The 22,619-nt window shown below is 45.9% G+C and overlaps 1 protein-coding gene across 4 annotated transcripts; it reads left to right on the top strand.

Annotated features, from left to right (window-relative positions):
- The first annotated feature begins 1,688 nt into the window (after nucleotides 1-1,688).
- LOC142483101 (uncharacterized) lies at nucleotides 1,689-14,802 on the top strand. Of its 4 annotated transcripts, XM_075583183.1 has the most exons (8): nucleotides 1,689-2,156; nucleotides 3,666-3,772; nucleotides 4,371-4,487; nucleotides 5,360-5,419; nucleotides 5,940-6,087; nucleotides 7,304-7,390; nucleotides 13,543-13,782; nucleotides 13,912-14,802. In XM_075583183.1, the coding sequence occupies exons 1-7, from the start codon at nucleotides 2,138-2,140 to the stop codon at nucleotides 13,767-13,769; spliced, it is 765 nt and encodes a 254-aa protein (XP_075439298.1). In that variant the 5' UTR covers nucleotides 1,689-2,137; the 3' UTR covers nucleotides 13,770-13,782; nucleotides 13,912-14,802. The 4 variants fall into 4 exon arrangements, with proteins under 4 accessions (XP_075439298.1, XP_075439297.1, XP_075439300.1 ...); XM_075583182.1 differs by having other exon boundaries at nucleotides 13,543-14,802; XM_075583185.1 differs by lacking the exon at nucleotides 13,543-13,782 and having other exon boundaries at nucleotides 14,077-14,172.
- Nucleotides 14,803-22,619: the final 7,817 nt, after the last annotated feature.

Here is a 22,619-nt window from a genome sequence, read left to right as displayed (position 1 = left end):
CCAAATGTGGGACATGTCCCCCCTTTGACCACATCCCCTCCAGCACTCGTCGGGGGTGCCTGGGTAGATCTGGCTCAGTCTACTCGGGGTCAGGTACCAGTGAAATAGTATTTTGTAGATGTTTTCTTTTGTGACGGTACAGATTGATGTTTTGGTAGCTGCCTCCCAGATATCCTCCCAGTCCTCAAGGTCCATGGTGGTGTTAAGGTCTTCGCTCCACCTTTGCATATATGAGTGGTTAGGGGGGGGCTGAGCTGCCTCCAGTGTTTTGTATATCTCTGAGATGAGACCCCTTTGGTACTCGCCTCTGAGGCATAGGGTCTCGAATCTGGAGCGCGGTGGGAATTTTAGACTAGGGGATTGGGTTCTCAGGAAGTGCCTAATTTGCAGGTATTGGAATATAGGGAGATCAGGGGACGTTAATTTAATTCGCAGTTCCTGGAGGGGCATGACCTCCGCAGTTAGAGCTAGTGCAAGAAAAAGTGGTACTTTGGCGCTCCTTAATGAGGCAATTATAATGTGAATTAAATAAATTGTATTAAATAATAAAATGAATGTGCTCATTTAAATTAATAACCATGCAAATGTGTTTTTTAATAATGATATAGGTGATATAAAATCGCAGCTCAACCCTTTAAAGAGACGGTCCAATTCTCCTTAGGTAGATCTCCAAAGACAGATTTGGGGAGCGCAGATATCACCGTATGTGGAAAGAATACGACTCCTGCGGCTTTTTTGAAGCGAAACGCATTCGAGTCAAGACTGAGTAGGCCACGCAAGCTCCTGTGACCGTCCTGCACCCGCGGCACCAAAATTGTGATAGTCCGTGACCGGAAGTGATGCGGATGACCGCCGGAAGTGACGCGACGCAGTCAGGAAGCCTAGAGGAATCGGGCCTTCTTTAATTTCTATGTGTACAAGCCACATTATTGAAATGTAAGTGCGCTATTATTCGTTATAATACAACATGTATTGAACATACAATGTTGCACGAAGAGTGAGATTTTTCTGGTTTGCATTGAGGGAAAACGCGCTGAGCCCACCTGAGCTGACAAACCATTTGGTCGTCCACTGCTGTATATTCACTGGGAAAGTGTGAGTCCCCATTTCTGTTTATACCCAAGATGTCTCCTATTTAAGAAACTACTAGACTATATATTGTTTATTCTTTCCACATACGGTGATATCTGCGCTCCCCAAATCTGTTTTAGCAGTTAGGCCTCGTTCAGGGTGCAGGCTTCGGAGGGAGGGCGTGCTGCCGTGCGAGCTGCAGTGGGACACAAAGTATTCAAATTGAATACAGGCATACCCCGCTTTAAGTACACTCACTTTAAGTACACTCGCGAGTAAGTACATATCGCCCAATAGGCAAACGGCAGCTCACGCATGCGCCTGTCAGCACGTCCTGAACAGCAATACCAGCTCCCTACCTGTACCGAAGCTGTGCGCAAGCGGGGAGACTATAGAGCCTGTTACACACGCGTTATTTACATCAGTTATACACGTATATGACGATTGCCGTACAGTACATGCATGGATAAGTGGGGAAAGGTAGTGCTTCACTTTAAGTTAATGCGGGGTATGCCTGTACTGGTTGTCAGGGTAGCAGAAAAAATCGTTTTTTTGAATCTGCAGCAGCGTCACAGGGACCTCGGCAGCCAATGAAATCATTCTTGAGAATGATTTCAAGACTGCAGCCTCGATCCCCAACCTGCCGTGTGTAGCCCCGCCCCCTCCTCAACTCCTGAAACAGTCTGCTGGGGATGAACACACATCGCCCAGCAAACTGCCGCCCTCCCTCCCGAACGCCCTCCCTCCAACTTGCACCCTGAACGAGGCCTAAGAGCACTGAATAGGAAGCAGGACTACACCTCACAATAGCCAATGGGGACAAGGAAAGAGATCACATGGCACACAGCAGCCAATGAATGCTGACACCCTGAGCCTCTGTGCGAATTGCCTGCTATCTGGCTTTTGAGTCCTTTCCTTCTCAGCAGGGGCTTCTGGGAGTTGTAGTCCTGCTTCTGATCCTTTGTTGTAACTCTGAAGGCAGCAGGACTACAAATCCCAGAATCACTTGGGAGCGCATGACATCACTCAGAGCGCAGCCAATCAGAGCACAGAGTCCCTCCCCCACATGCTGCAGCTGCCCCCAGGTAGGAGGTGATGTGTTTCTTATGTGTATGTAATATAGTTACACAGAGGCTCTGATTACATTAATCTCCTGTTACACTGTGTGCAGAGACCTGACTATTACATGGGGGCTTCATGCACCCACCTCACATGGGAATGGCTGCTGCTAAATATTCTTACTGGGTGAGGGGCAGAGAAGGGGGGAAGCTGTGTGTGTAACATACATGGAAGGGGGTATGAGACCTTTTATTGCACCAATACACAGGGGACATGTTACAAGCTTTTATTGGTTTATAAGAAATACAGAAACAGAGAATATTATATACAGAGTTGTGATATCTGATTGCAATGGATGTTGGCCATCACACAGACTGCCCCCCCTCACACAGACTGCCCCCCCTCACACAGACTGCCCCCCCTCACACAGACTGCCCCCCCTCACACAGACTGCCCCCCCTCACACAGACTGCCCCCTCTCACACAGACTGCCCCCCCTCACGCAGACTGGCCCCCCTCACGCAGACCCCCCTCCCCTCACGCAGACTGCCCTCCCCTCACGCAGACTGCCCTCCCCTCACGCAGAATGCCCTCCCCTCACGCAGACTGCCCTCCCCTCACACACACTGTCCCCCCCTCACAGACTGCCCCCCTCGCACACTGCCCCTCTCTCCTAACCCCCCCTTTCCCCACACCCACCCTTTCCTCACTACCCTTTCCCCCCATCACACCATGTCCCCACTCCCCCCCCCCCTTGATGTGCTCGGCTCTGACGCACGCACTCGCAGACACGCTCTGTCGGCTCTACTGGTTTTTATCACATCTCTCCCATCTCTCATTATTCCTATATAATGTAGCACATATTACATGTTGGTGCAGGGGTGCACAATCATTTCTGGGGTGTGGGGGGTTACAGAGGCCCAGCTCTTCCCCGAAGGCATTTAAATGAAATGCCTGGGATTGCGTGAGGCCGCTGTAACTTCACTTATCCTACCTTCCAGCGACACGTCGCCATGGCAACCCGGCATCAAATGAAGCCGCGGGGTCGCGTTAACATGGCACCGTGACATCACATGTCCCGTGGCGTCATTTGTTGCTAGATCTGAACGGATAGTGGGGGGAAGCAGGCAGGGGGGCGCAGGGAGAAAAGTTTGCGCTCCCCTGTGCTAGTGCATGATCCTGTCCTGTTTGAGATTTCTAGCTTTCTCCATAGTCTCCCAAGTTGGTCTCTGTCTCTGCCTACCTCTCACTTCTTGATATTGCTGTGAAGGACAAGTAAAGTCATATCCCTAACTGCAGAGGTCACCACCATGTGCTGAAACGCTTCCACAGGAACCAGAAGCATTGTTAGAGTATCTGAATAACTCGTTGGTGATGAACAATGACAAGAAGCAGATCACTTCCTCACATCTGTCTCTCACACTGTAAAGTGTCACAGATCGAGAGGTCTTTCTCTTCTGTACCTCACAGTGACACAGACAGAAAAAGCCCTTATTGCTTGAGATCTGTAGATCTTACCCTCTGTTTGCTTCCAGAGCCCACCATGGAGCATCTGACTAACTCGATGATGATGGACAAGAAGCAGATAGCTGAGGGAATCTTGAATCACACCCTAGGCATCATCTACCTGCTGACTGGTGAGGTGAGGGCGTCTACAGAAGGTCATAATGGCACCCCTCGTATCTCCTTCTGTATATAAGGGACCTGCTGTGCATCTGTGTGTTTCTTTGAGATTACATCTGTACCTCCCACTGAATCCCCATGTTTGTTGAAAATCACAAACATATCCGCAATAACTGTGAACAGCATCTTGTTAAAATCACCACAACAGTATTATCTTTTAAATAAAGTAGCACAGATTACATTTTAGTGCAGGATGGTGTCTTGTTTGAGGATTCCTGAAATATGGTCACTTTCCTCATAGTATTTCAGGTTGGTCTCTCTCCTATTATTGATGTGATAGGACAAGTACAGTCACTATTCCTAACTGCAGAGGTCCCCAAGTGGAGAAACACTCCCACAGGGACCAGAGCTCATTCTTGGACTTTCTAAGTAACTCAGTGATGATGAAAAAGTACAAGGAGCTGATGACTCCCTCATATCTGTCCCTCCCACTGCAAAGAGACACCGATAGATATGCCCCTTAGTCTTTCTTCTCTGTACTTCAAAATGCACAGTGACGCAGACAGAAAATGCCTATATCTGTACTTCTGACATCTCCCATGTATCTTTTGTCCCAGAGACCATTCTTGGAGCATCTGACTGACTCGCTGATGATGAACAAAATTAATTATGAGAAGATGACTGAGAGGATCTTGAATCACACCCAGGAGATCATCTACCTGCTGTCTGGAGAGGTGAGAGCTGCTGTACAGAATCAGCGGCCGTTATTCGAACACTTCACACGTTGCATACCTCAGAATACCCATGTCATGGCGCGGGATTTCTTCCAACTTTACCGCCCCTTCCCGCCTTAAGACGCGAGTGCAGAAAGTGGCATTTTAGTGTTAAACACTGAAATTGACACGGTAGCACAGTACTGTACACATTACAATTCATTTCATTGCACAAAAAGAAACAGAATCCATGCACAAACAAAGCAACTGCAATAAACATGTGTGCTGGGGCGGTTGGTCGCATTAATGCTGTGTGGAGTACAGCAGCACACATGAAAACGGCTCCGTGATTTGTTCGAATAACGGCCGCTGCATCTGTAGCGTGTCATAGTGCGTATGTGTGTTACTTTGAGAACCGGTGTCCAGGGACAGATGCAGTTATTCAGTGACAGAGCCTGGGACAGACAAGACAACTTAGCGCATAGGGAGAGCACAAGATAATAAAGGGACATGACTAGGTAGAAGGAGAGAACAGATAAAGTTGATCAGCCATGAGTTTGGACACAATAGAGGATTTTTCTAGTGAGCGGATAGTCCCATTGATTGGCTTTTGTCAGAGATAAAATGAAGGACCGACCAGCCACGTTACCAAATACTGTCAGAAACATATATCACCTACTTGACGAGAAACAATAATTGTGGAAAGCCTGCAAGAGACGAGACCTACAAAAAAGAATCGTACTGGAATGCGACGGCCGCATGTAGCGTGCAATCACGGAAGCTAAAAGTCGGAGAAAGGACCTCACAGAGCTCCGGCGCATCCAGACAGGTGAGCACACATTTTAAGCGCGAGCCCCCTTTCTCATCTCATACATAACTCTTTCATTCTGTAGGAATACATAACTGTGAGGATGAATTCCCCCCACAGCAGCATCCACCTGCTAACTGGAGAGGTGAGCACTGCTGGTGAATGTTACATTATACCAGATTCATAACTGTTCTGTCCCAAGTTCACTGTGGCAAGTGAGTAGAGGCAGGCAGCTTAACTCACTCCCTGTTGATGCACACAGAGTTCTTATTTTCTTCTGTAATCTCTATTGTAGAACAACAGTAACAAAAAGGGGGGGGGGACTGGGCAGGTAACAAATATAAGGGAGAGGTCAATTATATTAACTTTACCAGAGGAGATAGGTGAGGTGACTTCTCAAGATGGCTGCTGGCTGAAAGAGACAGTATGCTTGCCTGTTCAAGAAGGAAATATATCATGGAGAAACCAACAGCCAGGGGTCTTGGAACATACCAAATTGGAGCCAGTACAGTAGTTACCCTTTATTGACCACGCTCTGTCTGGACCTGTGTGTATTATTCTATCTTCTCTCTGATTCACTTCATGTTGTTGTTTTACTGTCTCTTTATAAGTAATTACAGAATAAATTGCTTTATGTGAACGCTGAATGGCATTCTCTCTCTCAGGTACCTATAAGGTGTGAGGATGTTGCTGTCTATTTCTCTATGGAGGAGTGGGACTATATAGAAGGACACAACGGGCTTTACAAGGACGTAATGGTGGAGAATTACAAGTCCCTCAAATCTTTGGGAATCCCGTTAAACAGGAGTTCAGGTAGAACTATGTTTTAAAAAGTTCATAACTTCCTGCTAGATTCAATAGAAGTGACATACAGACAAACTCACGTGTAACAAGAATGGTAGAGATGAAAATAAAAAAGGGACGAGAACAAAAAAGAAACAATAGTGCAATTTGTTTCCAAAAGTTAATCAGTGTATTAACTAACATCCATGGTTGCACTCACATTTGGGAAGTTCTTTTAAGCATTTAGCATTTGAGGAGTCTCTCATTTTAGCTCTCACCTCGATCACTCTCCTGCACATATTCTCTAGGGTCACTCGGGCTGCAGACACAACTTCCCTATGGTGTAGTTCAGATTCCATCCTCAAACCTAGTCTCCGAGATGCTCCGTCAGTGTGTGGTTTCACATGCACACTCAATCATTCTTGGGGATCGTGCAGAAACGTCAATGGGGGTTGGGTAATGTCCTCTGTTTACTCGGCTATCTCCATCCTACGCGTTTCGCCGTGGTACTCGGCTTCATCGGGCAAGCCACAGGGTTGCACTACTACTACTAAATTAGCTGGAAGCTATGAGCTCTTATGAACTTTTTTGGACTTATTTGCTTACCCCACAGTGGATGATGGATATTGAGTTGCTACACCAGTTGATTTATTGCTTAAAAACTATCAATTGTTGTTTTATTTAGCTGTGTTGTCTTAGAGTTTTTATAGATGTTTTAGATACATTCACCAGCATAATATATTTATATCATATATACTTTTTTTATTATTGGGACACGTAAAAAAAACGTCAATGGGGGTTGGGTAATGTCCTCTGTTTATTCAGTTTGAATGGGACTGCATGGACCCCCCGCTATGTTAATCCTATGGGCCATTAAGAATCGCACAGAAATGTTGAGGCATTTACTGTGTGACTGCCCAAGAATTTCCAAGGCAAGAGTTCTAATACTCGTGGCTGCATCTGTAATGTAATATTTAGTTGAATAGTTATATATAGAACTATGTTTTGTTTGTTATGGACAAGGTTGATGCCAATTACGTAAAAGATATGATCAGCAGAGATACAAGATTGCAGTCTGTCTCTCTGCTGTGTTAGCAGAACACCGTCCCAAGTGTATTAAAATGGCGATGTAACCCTTTTTGGTAAAAAAACTCTCAATTAAAAGGTTTTTATATCTTAATTTAAATGTATACACATCTGTTTAATCCTCTATTGGAACTAACAATCCACCACTATGAAAATCTAGATATTGTATCAATTAAAGAGCAGGGAGAGGAAGAGAGAGGAGAAAAGGACATTCAACCGGGGACACTCCACCCAGACACCAGTGCAGGTGAGTAACATACAGGATAATAATCTCCATGGAACGTGGGTCAGAATTAGTAGATAGTCTCCCGGAGTTCTTAAATGTTAAGTTCATGTGAATATTTTTGACTGTTTAAAAACCATTAATAATGTTAGTATTTATATTCCAATGTTATTTTCTAGTAAAGCCATTTTAATAAAAAATGATTTAGGGAAAAAAAGAGAAAATGTATTCAGTTTACCGTTATTTTCTTTTCCGGGTCTCCACTCTCTGCAGTGGGTACTAAATGGGATAGTTCCTCCCCTTCAGCCGTAGTAGGACAGGAGAGTCTTCTGCAGGTCCTATTATATAAGTCCCTCACCTTACCTGTAGGACAGACTTCGGTTTCTCCCATGGATGTAAAAATATATATAATATAGAGAGGATAGGAACATGAAGGAAGGCGTTTACTTAATTTAAATGAAATGGGAAATTATTTTTGGAAGCAAATAGAAAACTGGTCTTAAAACTGCTTTATCCTGGTGAAACGTCAAAGCCTGGAGACCCGCCAGTCTTCTCGCTGATGTGATTGTCATCCTGGTCAACAGAATTTGCTGCAATTGTTGAAATTGGTGACCCACCAGGAATTGTAAGACCAATGAAAGATCCCATGTTAGTATTGTGCTTCTTATTTTGGGTCTTAGCGGTTGGACTGCTTGTAGAAATCTTGTAATAAGCCTGTACAGTATGTATATCTTTATTTATATAGGGCCATCCATGCACATAGTGCTTCACAGCAGTAATACATGTGGCATAATATAATACATAATAAAAATAAGCTCTTGAGACATAAAAGTAAGATTAGGAAAAGGAGTCCCTGCTCTGAAAAGCTTACAATCTAAGTGGTAAGTAAGGGGAATTTACAGAGACAGTAAGAGGGTATTCTGTTAACTGCATCAGCAAGGGGTTGAGGTCAATGAATAAATGTATAGTATCAGCCATGGAGCAACCCATATGGTTTGTTAAAGAGGTTTGTTTTAAGATTGGTCTTAATGGTGGAGAGCTAGGGTGCCAGTCGGACATTGAGGGGAAGGGCATTCCAGAGGCGTGGGTCAGTGAGGGAGAGAGAGGTTTTATATGGGAGATGACTTCAGATGCAAAAGGGACAGACAAAAAACGTCCTTGAGCAAAACGCAAGAGTTGGGCATGTGCATAATGAGATATTAGTACTGAGAGGTAAGGAGGGTCAGAGGAGTGAATTGCCTTAAAAGAAAGAAGGAACATATTGTAAGTAATACAGGATTGAATAGGAAGCTTGGAGAGGGATTTTGGCAGGAGAGTCACTGAAACAATTTAGGAAAGAGTAAAATGATTCTAGCAGCATTTAAGGTAGATTGTAGGGGAGACAGGTGAGAGCTGGGAAGGCTGGACAGTAGAAGGTTACAATAGACGAGATGGGAGAGGATAAGGGCCTGCATTTGAGTTTTAGCAGTAGAGCAACAGAGGAAAGGGTGTATCTTGGCAAATGGGGGAAAAAAACAAGAGTCGGGAAGGTGTCTGATGCTAAATTCCTCTCTAGTAGTGCAGATAATGCCGAAACCTGGCCCTTTCAGTAACGTAGACTGAAACCCTTGTCAAAACCTTCTTGCAAAAATTCTATCAATGACTAAAAAGAGAGGTCAGAAAAATCTTGATTTTTCTTCTGACACCAGTCTTGAAATCAACGGTATATTAATGAGATTGAGGTGTTCCTGGCTGGCATTAGTGTTGCAATTGCCTTATCTGAACATCCCTTATTTTTCAGTATGTGCCACCTAATCTCCATGTCCCCTGAAAGACTGGGAGATGCCATGTGGGATCTATTGCCATATTCACCAGATGGGCAAACCATGTTCTTCTTGTCTTATTCGAGTGATCATATGAAAGCCTTGAGCAGAAGCAGTCAACTTTTTTTGTGTTTGAGATAGACCTCATGGAGCCCTCTCTGGGGCTGACCCTGTGGATACATCAGCTGGTAAAATAGCCCAACATCTAATTCCCATTCATCTGGACAGATTCTTGTTTGGCTCAAAAAGTGAGCTGCAGCATTTTCTTTTGCATCTGGGAATATGAACCGCTGTGATGTTGTTCGTGTGGTCTTCCTAAGACATGATGTGAGTCTCCCGCTTCTGGTTCCTTCTTCTTTTGCAATGTATTTTACCATGGCAATATTGTCAGATTCTACTCTTATATTATTGTCTTTAATACAAGCGTGACATTTTTTGATCATGTTCTTCACTGCACTCATTTTTAACTCATTTTTAGCATGTTTGCTGGAAGCTCTTTGTAGGACCTTGGCCAACTTCCTTGTGCCAACCGTCTTCCCATCTGCACTCCCCATCCAGAACTGATTGTTGGTTATTGTTATTCAGTCACCTTCCTGGAGGGATAGTGTATTATGTAGATTTTGTGGGATTTCCCACCATCTTAGATCCAGTCCTGTTCTGGTATAAATGTAAATATTTTGCTCTAGATATTTTGGATCTGTGTTCCATTGATCTAAGAATGTTTTCCGCAGTGGTTTAATATGGAATCTTTCCCATCACCCATGATTTTCCAAGATTGTGATTACTGTGTGTGTGTTCGACAGTAACACCTTTTGTCTTGAGATGTTAACAATAATTCTTCCTGTTCATCCAGTCATTGATATATCTGGATAGCCCTCTATCTCAACTCAACCACCAATGGAACTACTACCTTGGTAAAGGTGCTAATCCAAAAGGGATGGCAGTGTATATATAATGCTTTCCCCTTACTGGAATTATGAAGAATCTCTGATGGCTCTGTGTGATGGGTAGGTTCAGATATGCATCCTTCAGGTCTATTGAAACCAACCAGTTCTTTGGCTTGACTTCGTGAATAATTGTGTTTTATGATACCATCTTGAATTTTCTTAGTTGGATGAAAGTATTGAACCTCCTGAGATACAATACTGCTCTGAATTCTCCATGTACTTTTCTGACCAGAAATATTCTGGAGTAGTCCTGTTCTTTTTTTGAGAACGAGGGACTTCCCTTATCACTCAATTCAGTGTTAGGTTCATTAGGATACGTTCTAAGTCTTCGATTTCTATGTGCCATGTACTGCTGGAAATCAAAAATTATCTTCCTCTTGTTTCTGAGTGAACTCCAGATGGTAACCTTATTGGATGACTTAAAGAACCCACTTGTCTCTTACAGATTGAGCCCATACAGCTGTGAACTGCACGTGCCTTCCTCCCACAGTGAATTGCAGGGCCCTCCTTATTTAATGTAAAATGTTCCCTTCCAACGGATCCTCTTCATGCTGATTTGCTATGAGAGAGGTTTCCCAGAACGAGAGACCTTGGCGCATGCATGTAACACATTCTGAGGATTATAAAAACACTTTGCTGTTCTCTCCTGCGGCAGGAACACAGTTCCCACTAACATTGGATTTTGCATCCCGTTTTTGGCTGATGGATATATTCTCCTTTCAAAGGCAGAGAACATAGATTGTTCTTTGTGGTGGAGCCTGCCACCCAATGTCTCAGGGGAAAAGGAAGAAAGCACAAGACCCTCATAGTGTAGTATGTAAAAATAGAATTTATATATGGAAGGTAAAATATGCACGTACAGAATAGAAATACTATATATAGGCATGTACTGTAGGTATAAAACCTAGTAATGGATAAGACGCTCCCACGACTGCTGCACAGGATCCACAGAAGCCACCACGTCTTCCTTCACCGGCTACGATATGACCACGGATGCCGAAGTTGTTCACCCTCACATCTCTGCTCCTCCAAGAAATGGGATAGCCAGAGTTGGTGGAGTGAGTAGAAGAATATCAACCGTGATCCACTTTCTCCAGCAGTTACAGCTCTTGGGTACTGCGCGTCTCAGCCTCCAATCAGCACAACATAAAGAAGGAACCCCACGCGTCGAGAGGCGTAACCACAGAGTGACGTGTACCACATCACAAACTCCAACCCATCACAGCATCTCTGAAGAAGTTACCTTGCGTCATGAAACGCGGTGGAGTTTTCATTTTGATCCAATATGTTTATCGGATTTATTAAGCTCACTGATCTATTTCTGGACTTTTATTTCAACATTAGACGCTTCTGCTAGATGCTGTTTGATCGCATTCCGATTACGATGCCTGGACGCTGAGACCGCACTGCTTCCCCTCTGGGACCAGAGCTATGATTGGTTGGAGTTTGTGACACGGTACACGTCACTCTGTGGTTCCGCCTGTCGATGCATGGAGTTCCCTCTCTCTGCTGTGCTGATTGGAGGTTGAGACACGCAGTACCCAAGAGCTGCAACTGCTGGAGAAGGCGGATCTCAATTGATATTCTACTACTCTGGCTATCCCGTTCCTTAGAGGAGCAGAGATGTGAGGGTGAATAATTTCGGCATCTGTGGCCATATCGTAGCCTTTGAAGGAAGACATGGTGCCTTCTGTGGATCCTGTGCAGCAGTCGTGGGAGCGCCTTATCCATTACTGTTTTTTCTACTGTGACAAAAGTACCCTTTTGCTATGTACCTTTCATCCAGGGATCACCACTTTCAGGTAGCGGAGACAGTCTTCTGACACAGAGGTGAAAATAAAGCTTTGGCCTGTTTATTTTACCATTAAGATGTTACAGCAGATAAAATGAATAAATCAAAATAAACAAAAGTCCTTGCTCCACTGAGCAAAAAACACCGCTCTCTTAGTACAAGCTTCTCTGAAAACAAATTGGTCTGCTCACAGGCAGGCTTTAACAGCTGCTCCTCTTCATTAGCAGTTGCAGCTGTGTGAGACCAGTGAGAGCTAGAAGTCCCGGTCTGGATTCTACCTGGTAAATCTCCAGAACATGGAGTGGAGCACTGGCCCACCCTACTCTCCAAGTGCTCCGCCCCAGGGACCCAATAGGAGGCGAAAAAATCCAAAATTACACACTGCATCTCCCTGGGGCTTAATTTTGGCAGAAACCCTGCAATAATTGAGGGGCAACATATACACTTTCCACTACCATCCCCTTATATCTGTCACAATACCTACATGCCTATATAGTATTTCTATTCTGCACGTGCATATTTTACCTTCCGTATACAAATTCTATTTTTACATACTACACTATGAGGGTCTTGCGCTTTATTCTTTTTCTCTTTATCTAGCTGGCGTTATCTTGACCTCAGCCTTTCCAGTACAGCTTCAGACCCTCTACTTGTAAAGAGATGTTTATTATTATATATATTTGCACTGTGGTGTTATTTGTCTAGGTCACGTACACAGTATTTTACTCACTAATATATGTTAAACTTCAGATGGTTATCTGTGGTTTCATATAGTTTTCACATTTTTGCAGTATAGGTCTAGTATGACCATTTAATTATAATTAATTTTTACACATTTTTGATGTGCTTGGACATCTTTTCTATATACCCAATGTCTCAGCCACAATGGTGCCCTTCTCACTGCCATTGAAAGGGCCATGGATCTTGCTGATCTGTTGTCAAATTAATTTCTCTGAGAGCACTCAGGATCAATCCTCTCATTGTATCCTTCTTGAGTGTTTCTTCCATGTAAGCTGCTCCGATGTGCATGGCTCTGGATAGGGATGTTATTGCTACTGTTGGTTTGCATACTGAAAAATACTTTCCTATGACACACTCCATTTTTCAGTCCATAGCGTCTTTGAAGGATACAGCTCCTCGACATGCAACTTAATTTTTCTAGCAATCCTTGTGATTGCAGCGTAAACTTTAGGAGGGCTTCCCAAAAACCTGACCAATTTTTCTCAATAGAAATCATCCCGGCAAATCTTTTAAGAGCAAGCAATTTCTTGTCTGGCTGTGTCCACTCAGCCTCCATCACCCACTTTATAACCTTGTGCAGGGGGAAATATCTCATCTTCCTTTGTGAGCCCATAAATAATTTCTTACTTCATGCATTATTCTTCTGTGTCTTGTAACGCCAGTATTTACCTCATTGCCTTAATTAAGGGGTCTACAAGGTCTAAATTAAAATCCAAATCTTCATCTAACCCCCACCTGTTTAGATGAATCCCAATATTTGCCCCCGAATGTTGCTGAAATACATCTGACCCCTCTGGAAAAGAGTCTTCTTGTCTAGACTTGTTTGTGACTGTGACCTTTTGGGAGACTGCTTGCTTGCATGCTCAATCTGCACTCTTTTCCTGGTTTTCTAAGTGCCTCCGCATACCACAAGCATAATAGAGGAATTCCGTCACTGTCGCGCCTATGACGTCATCGCACATGCCGCTTGTAGACATATTGACCACTTCCGATCGTCAGCACTCACGTGGGATGCCATTACCAGCCCTATAAGGCCTACCCTGGCCTTGTGTTTCACTGATTGTGTTCCAGAACACAGACACCGGCTGGTGCTTCAGGGGGGAGAGGCTGACGACTCCTGAATATAACTGCACGGTGAGTCCTATTTCAAAATAACAAATCCTACTGCTACGCGGTAGGAAAGAGAAAATATTGTTCTTGCATGTAAGTTGAGGGCCTTATATACAGTACTAGTACCTACAGAAGAATTTTCTGTCCCAACAGCGGCTACAGGTGAGGAGCTATCCAATTTGGTACCCACTGCCATGTGGAAAACAGTAAAACACATTAAGTAGAATATGGATTAAATATGAGAGTCAATGAAATAAGAAAATGTAATTGGTATTGAATGATTTGAGCAGATGAAGTTAAAGATGAAATTGTACCAAGGGCTGAGCAAATAGAGGGGACGAGTGTGAAAAGTCACCTGGAAGCTCAGGAGATGGAAAGCCTTGAAGTTACCAGCACAGGTGAGTAGAACATGTGTGAAGATAGCAGTTCAGAGCCCATATTTCCCCCATGTGCAGAAAAAAATTATTACAATTCAAATGTATGTGTAGGTATGTTCTGAAGGAAATTATGTTGTGCACCAGTATTAAAAGTAATTAGAAAAATTCCTTAGCATTCCTTATTTTAACCTTCAGATTACTCTAATAATGTTCCTGCTATGGCCCAGGGCATGCCATACTGTAGGTCCTTATGTCATTCCAGGTAAATCATCATTAAAATGCTAGTTTTCTTTGGGTTGATCAGAATCCCAAGATCAGAATTCTGTTTGTCACCCTGGGGGAGATCCCCGAACATGTGATTGCTACCAATGGGGATCGCGACCCCGTGAAGTCCTGTGGCCCATCTTTAGGAGCATCACCTTTACCTTACAGGGTGGTGATATTATATTGCAGCATGGAGATGAGCCTTGTTTTTCTATTTGTTTTGTTTTCATATCTACACATACAGAGAACACCCGCACAGCTGAGTAATGAACCACAGTGAGGTGCTTACTAGGTAGGGGCATACATGTATAATGGAGAAAAGGAAACCTAGTGTTCAAGTGCTCTGTCACAACTGAATGTATAATGATTTTGTTAAAATACTTTATTGATAACCAATGAATAAAAAAAGGGGGTTTAAAATAAAATATATATCAAACAGCACGTGACTGTGTCATTTGTAACATAACTACGAATAGTTAGGTTGATAGTACATATGGAGATCCTTGATTGATATTCAGGATCTTGTTCTATACATATAGCTGCCTACAGATATAGAATGGGGCCGTAGTGGGACCACTATGTAGATAAAGTCTTGTCCCAATATAGATGTATCAGAGCGTGTAATTATAAACGCGCTATAATAGTAGACTTAGTATGGTATATATGTTAATAATCCAAGGCATCAAATGCGAAGATAGATCTGATGTGTGTAACTACCTGTAATAAATGGTCAATAATGAACCGGAGGGTAACCTCGTTCATACTGCTTGGCAAGATGTCAAGCTGTGAGGGTAACACTAGAGGGGAACACTAAATAAAGTAACACCCCATAAGCCATTTTAGCCAAAAATGGATGACAGCGTATGCACAGTAAAATAACTAATGTAGACACCCACAATAGGGTATTCGTGCATATAGTGCCAACCTAATACATGTATTAATGTATACTGTGGCTCGGCTGTTGGGCTAATGCAGGGGGTAGTGATACCTCCTCAAGGATGTGTATGATCAACTAGTCTTGTATCTCCAATAAGGGAGATGACTAGTATATAGTATGAACTCTCACAGTACTCACATAAGGAGTGTTTGGGGCAAATGAGTGCAGTGTATACGCTGGGAGGTTCGCATTGGGAAATAATTGGCATAAGCGAAGCACTAAAGAGAGCCTCCGCAATACGTAAGTATTATATACAGTGCATGGTAGGCAATGCGTGATTATCGCATGTAGTACATGATAGGCGTGATAGGGTAGTTTTAAAGTCGGCTTAGTGACTGGAAGGTGTTGCTTACCTAGACACTGATATAACAACAGCTGAAACCGGCTGGTTCCTACAGCAAAAGGTAAGTGTCGTGCGTTGCGATCAGTGTAGACCCGCAGTCCACGAACACCCCCTAAACGCTTCGGTAGATATGGATATCAGCCTTAGTATACAGTCATGTGCAGTAGTTTGTCCAGATGGGACCACCGTGTTGCACGTGAAATAATCAATACAGGCTCTAGTTATAGTGGTTAACGTTAAGCGCAGAATGACTTCAGCCGAAGGATACTTCTTAATAGCCGGTGTGTAACAGCTGATACGAGCGGCTCATCACGCCAGAGGCAAGTGCCGTGCAGTAGGTTGCTTTAGACCTGTCACCCACGTAAACCCCTCACCCTTTTCCCTTTAATCAACAAGGTGAAAGAGTATGCAGGTAAGTGTAGTATAATAGCCAGAATATTTTAGGAGATGCACAGCCCATAAAAAATATACTGTGGAGAGGCGCATGCGCGATGGTGAGGTGGGTAGCTGCTTAAGTTGAGAGCTCCCGCCCCCGCCGCACGAAGCACACATTAATAACACTTATTAAATAAATTTTTGCCCTTATAACTACCAAATACCAATCGGGGAATAACTCAGGATGGCCCCGCAGTCCACGAAGAAAAAACAGACCGGCGATCTAAGGAGATATTTGAGCCGGACGGCAACGAGGGGGGCCGAGGCAGACATGGCGCCGGGCTCTGCCGCGGGCTCAGAGTCGGAGGAGGAGATGGAGGACACAGCAGGCCAATTACCCGTGCAAAGATGCGACTTCGACCGTCTCTATAACAGCATGAAGTCGCTCTTCCGCGCTGAAATACAAGAACTAAAGAAAGAAGTCCAAGGCCTGGGAGAACGCACAGGAGCACTGGAAGAAAAAATGGCGGCCACCACTACCACCGCGCGGAAAGCGGAGAAGAGGGCAAACCACCTACAGGCCCAGATCTCAGAGCTGGCAGAAAGACAGGAGGACTCTGAGAACCGAGACCACCGGAGCAATCTCCGTATCAGAGGCATCTCGGAGGACATTACAGAAATAAAAGAGTATATCACCCGCTGGATGTCCACCTTACTCCCGGAGGTTCCCGCAACGGAGCTAGCGACCGGGCCCTCCGAAGCCGGCCAGCAGCCAATGACCAACCACACGATGTGATAGCTCGGATGCACTACTTCAGCACCCGAGAGGCAGTACTTCAAACAGCAAGGGGCCCAGGGACCTGCAGCTTCGAGGGGGCCTCCCTCCAGCTGTACCAAGACTTATCCCCCATCACCCTGGCCCGACGAAAGAAATTGCAACCTGTCACAAAACTGTTGCGGGACAGAGCAATCCGATACCGGTGGACCTTCAAATTCGGACTCCTGGTCCTGAGGAATGGGAAGGCCATCTCTATGAGAGAGCCAGAAGACGCCCCGGAATTCCTCCGCAAACTCGGGGTAGAAGAAGGCCCAGCTCCGGCCACCCGGAGGGACCAACAGGAGATTGGCAACAGGCCCCCAGTTCCAAAAAACATAAGGAACGGGCGGTAGAGGAGAAAGAGTGAAAGACACGAACACTCTAAAGCGACTGTTATCGCTGTTTTGTCGGCCAAAGTTGAGCCACAGTTTTCCTCCAAAAATGGCGCCATTACCCCTGAGGACGATGATAGCTGACCAACTAGATCCCCACCATCTTCCAGCGGCCCCCGAAGAGCCCCACCAATGCTAAGGAGGCAAGAGACACCCGCGATGTCAAACTTACCTGCAGATCCAGTGGATGCGAAAATCGGGAACCCGGAAACCAGCCTTGACACGCACGCTCCAGAAAATGGCGACATCAGGCTGCTTGGCGGGCTTTCCAACACCTACCGGAAGAAGAAGCCATCTACGCGGGAAGAGCTGACCAGGAGACATCCGCTCCCTTCGACATCCGGCGGCTGAATGGCGACGACCGGATGGACGTCACCGGAAGTCAAGGGATGGCCATCTTGGTTGGGGCACCTCACATCCGGCACCGGAAGCGCCAACCCGAGGGACTGATACAGGCAGCCCGTCACCACCTGAGACGGAGCGGACATTATGGACCCCAACAGATGGGATTATGGATGGGTGGCAGATCAATAAAAGTTTGATATAGCACGCGGAAACCCCCATCCCCCCATACCCCACCCCCCCCACACCATACCATCACCCCACCCCCCCACCCCCCTATACCAACACCACCCACCTCTCACCCCCCCCACACACCCCCATATCCTCCCCCCATACCGCCCCACTTCCCCCCCATACCCCCAACTTCCCCCCCCTTCCACCACCCCCCTCCCCATACCCACCCTCCCCCACCCCCCCATGCCTTCCCCACCTCCCCGCCCCCCCCACCCCCCTCCCCTACCACCCCCCCCTCATCCCCAATCTACCCCCCCCTTCCACCCCCCCTCTAACCCCCTCACCCCCCCATACCTTCCCCACCCCCCCCAAAAATAGGGAAACCCCCCCCCAAAAAAAAAAGGGGGAGGAGAAACCTTTTGCAGTAGTGCCTCTACAGGAGATCAACACGGTAGGCCCCCATTTACGTGAGCCCTCAAGTCACTTGCACAAACACCCAAGGAGACTATGTAACTGTAAGGGCAGTACATGGTCAGTTCTTTTTATATCCATCAAACCGACTCAGATCCATAGGGCCCAGGCGAAATAGGGAGCTCGCATGCTGGGACAGTAATGGGCACACTCCCACTTTGCACCCCCTAGGGAACACTACTAAGATGAGGTACAACAAGCAAGCATATCAGCAGACACCCCTGCGATCATGCTGCACAACCGCCTATCGCTGGACATTAAAACCACTAGGAAAGACGCTAACGGTCGGTTCATAATAGTGGTTGGGACCATCCGTAGCCAACCACTTACCATAGCAAACGTATACGCCCCTAGCGACCGCGCAGACTCATTCTTTGATAGATTTTTCACGATCTTACAGAAAATAGCACAAGGTGCCATAATATTAGGAGGGGACTTTAACCACACACTCGACCCGCATACAGACAGATGCACCCCGGGCAGACAGAAAAATCCGCAGGGTAGAGCTGCCTGGATCAGAGGCCTCCGAGCCAATAGTCTAGTCGATATCTGGCGCGAGCAACACCCAGGAGAAAGGGAATACACATTTTACTCCCACCCACACGACCGTTACAGCAGGATAGACTACCTCTTTGTGACCAACAGAATGGTTTCGCAGATCTCCCATACGGGAACCCATGATATTTCATGGTCCGATCACGCACCAGTAGAGCTGCGGTGCACCGATTTTGTACTGGACAGGCCAGGAGCGACCTGGAAACTCAATGAGTTCTTAATTAAAATCCCCGAGGTGGCACAATCGATAGGGGAAAAAATCAGGGCTTATTTTAATGAGAACATGGGTAGCGTGACATCTCAATCTACCCTGTGGGAGGCCCATAAGGCGACTCTCCGAGGTGAACTCATAGGGATCGCAAGTAGGCGGAAGAAAGAAAGGGAAAAAAAGATTCACACTTTACAATCTGACCTACAAACCCTATCCGCCCTACACAAACACAATCAACAAGCACAGACCCTTAAGGCATGGCTAGATACCAATACACAACTAAATTTACTGATGGCCTCCCGAGCTGAGAAGGAGCTGACGTGGTCCAAACGGAAATTCTATGAACGAGCCAACAAGCCAGATACCCCGCTTGCCCGTAAACTCCGAAACGTGAGTAGTAATTTCCATATACAGTCAATCCGAACTAGTAAGGGTGGCCTCACTTCTGACCCTAAACAAATTGTGGAAGAATTTAAAACTTATTACGAGACCCTGTACGACGGGGCGAAGGTCTCCCTTTGCGAGACCACTCGTAAACGGCTGAAGGCATTCTTGAAGGAGGCGAACCTGCCCAAACTGAGCAGAACGGAAAGGGACGCGCTACAGGTAGATTTTACAGGTGAGGAAATATCAGAGGTAATCAAAACACTGAAGCCATCGAAGGCCCCAGGCCCCGATGGTTTCTCTAATTTATATTACAAAAAGTTCCGAAAACTGTTAGTACCTCACCTGACTAGGTTGTTTAACTCATTTCTGGAAGGTGCCCCTATACCCAGCCAGATGCTCCAAGCGTCTACTTCAGTGATCCCCAAACCAGGGAAGGACCCAGCTGACGGTAAAAGTTATCGCCCAATCTCATTAATCAATTCCGACACAAATTTTTTTTCCAAACTACTGGCGAACCGCCTCAATACGGTTATGCCCAGGCTGGTCCACCCAGATCAAGTAGGGTTCATCTGCGGGAGGCAAGCGGCGGACAACACTAGACAGATTATAGATTTAATTGATTTGGCCCAAAGACAGAATATCCCGTCTATGGCACTTAGTTTAGACGCCGAAAAAGCCTTTGATCGAATTGATTGGCCCTACCTCACAGAGACGCTTGGAGAGTTTGGGGTGGGAGGGAGAATGTTGGGCGCCATTCTAGCTCTGTATCATGAACCGAAGGCGAAGGTCAGGCACCAGGGCTTCCCCTCGGAGGAATTCCCGATACAGAGTGGCACTAGGCAGGGTTGTCCTCTGTCTCCACTTATATTCGCACTATGCATTGAGCCCTTGGCGGCACATATCCGTAACAACCCAGACATAACAGGAATCCAAATTCAAGACCAGTCACACAAAGTGGCCCTGTATGCGGACGACATTATCTTAATGCTGTCAAAGCCCCTTACCTCTCTGCCGAACGTCTTCAGCTTACTAGATGCATTTAATAAGATTTCGGGGTTCAAAATTAACCAAACTAAATCAGAAGCGTTAAATTTAAACCTGCCAAAGGAGCACAGCAAAACTGATAGAACTAAATTTTAACTTTAAATGGCAAGCCTCCTCTATCAAATACCTAGGGGTAAATATTACCAAAGAATATAGCGCCCTTTACAAAGCCAACTACCCCAGACTGATAAGGACTCTGACGGAGGAGCTCAGACTTTGGTCGGGCTATGCAATTTCCTGGATCGGCAGGATCCAAAGCCTCAAGATGAACCTCCTCCCCAGAATCCTGTACCTCTTTCAGACCCTCCGGTGCAGGTGGCCGGAGATGACATCCTACTGGGGTAGTAAAAAACCACGCATCAAAGCTAGTACGTTAATTCGCCCAACACTACGAGGAGGACTGGGGGTACCTTGCTTGATGGCCTACTTCCGAGCGGCACAATTGACTCAAATTGTACAGTGGCACATGCCGCCGGATCTCCGGAGGTGGGTTGAATTGGAAAAGGAATGTAGCTCCCCTGTAGATCTACAGGACTTAATTTGGCTACCGAAAAATGCCCAAAAATCCGTAGGGGTGCCGCTGGTGGCAATGAGGAGCTCGTTGGCAGTTTGGGGGGGCACCAGACACAGATGTGCTCTTACCACCCAGCACACATACATGACCCCATTTGTAGGGAACCCTGATTTCGCTCCGGGCATGCCAAGTGGGAACCTGGGGGCCTGGAAAACAAAGGGCCTCACGAAGCTACTACATCTGGAAGGAAGTCCATTATTAAAATCTTTTGACCAAATTAAATCTGAAAGTGGGATACCAAACTCTGAATTCTTTAGATACCTCCAGATTAGAGCACTTTACAACAAAATCCCTAAACGCCCTCGGCGTAACAATTTTGAGCAGCTGTGTTAGAGAGGCACGGACACTAAGGGACTTACTTCTAAGATCTATAGAGAGGTGGTCTGTCCTGGAACCAAAGACAACACTAAATTAAGTTACAGACGTGCATGGGAAGCTGACTTAGGGGAGACTTTAGAAGACGACGACTGGGACTCAATAGTGCTGGCAGCATCCAAAAGCTCGATCTGCACAACCCTGAAGGAGAACGCATATAAGGTCCTAATGAGGTGGTACCTTACCCCAATACGATTAGCAAAGTTTGTAAAAGATTACCCCCCACTGTGCCCCAAACAGTGTAGGGAACATGCAGACTTGCTGCACATGCTGTGGGGCTGCACCAAAGTGGCACCTTTATGGGAGGAAATCCAAGATTGGCTGGAGAGAATTCTCGGACACCCGGTCCCCTTGGACCCCTGGCTGTTCCTGCTGGGCAGGCGCAGGCAGGGGCTAAGCAGACCGGCTCAAAAACTGATTGCACACTTTGCAACAGCCATGAGGTGCGAACTCGCGGCATTGTGGAAGCAACCAGACTTACCCACGATGATGAAAATTCGGAACAGAATCTGGTATGTTTGCCGGATGGAGCAATTGACGAGTTTGGTCAATGACACCGGCACAAATTTTCTAAAAATATGGGCCCCTTGGCTAGATCAATCAGACATCCCAGGGGTGAATGCCACCAATATTCTGCTGTGATAGAAAGAAATGCGTTCTCCTCGGGGGGGGGGGGGGGGGGCGGCACGGACAGCGACGGATCAGAGCACTGGTAGGGCAGACGTAGGCAGACAGTAAGATGGCAATGAGAAGACCCACACCGAACAAGCACACTATCGGAGGTCACAGATCACAGTCAGGAGATGCTCCTCGACTGGGCCCCCCCTACCCTCCCCCCCTACCCTCCCCCCCCCCCTCCTCCCCTGGGTTCGTCTTGTTCGTCCCGTATGTCCGTTGTCTTTTTTCTTTTTCCCCACAGTACGTTATTATTTGTACCGTTTGGCATTTAAAAATAAAATAAAAAATGGGAACGTGATCACTCATGTATGATAATGGGTTGTTAGACAGTATGCGAACTGTACCATGTCCCAATAAAAACTTTTATGTTGAAAAAAAAAAAATATACTGTGAGTCTGAGTATGTAGTATAATGTAATTAATTGTCCAATTAGGACAACCATAGGCAGTTTATATACCCACTCCTGGCTCAATTGGTATGGGTAACACTTGAAAATCAGCAAAAGCCGCCGATAGTGCTTCTTAAAACCGCCGGTAATAACAGCT

This window comes from Ascaphus truei, unplaced genomic scaffold, assembly GCF_040206685.1.
Source record: "Ascaphus truei isolate aAscTru1 unplaced genomic scaffold, aAscTru1.hap1 HAP1_SCAFFOLD_2951, whole genome shotgun sequence".
Taxonomy (NCBI): Eukaryota; Metazoa; Chordata; class Amphibia; order Anura; family Ascaphidae; genus Ascaphus; species Ascaphus truei.
This window is presented reverse-complemented; position numbering and strand designations above follow the sequence as displayed.

Bases quoted from the DNA above. Each gene is read 5' to 3' on its own strand.
- LOC142483101 (XM_075583183.1), top strand. The intron at 3,773-4,370 runs GTGAGGGCGTCT...CTTTTGTCCCAG, and splicing joins TCTACCTGCTGACTGGTGAG to AGACCATTCTTGGAGCATCT. The intron at 7,391-13,542 runs GTGAGTAACATA...TGGTTTTCTAAG, and splicing joins CCACCCAGACACCAGTGCAG to TGCCTCCGCATACCACAAGC.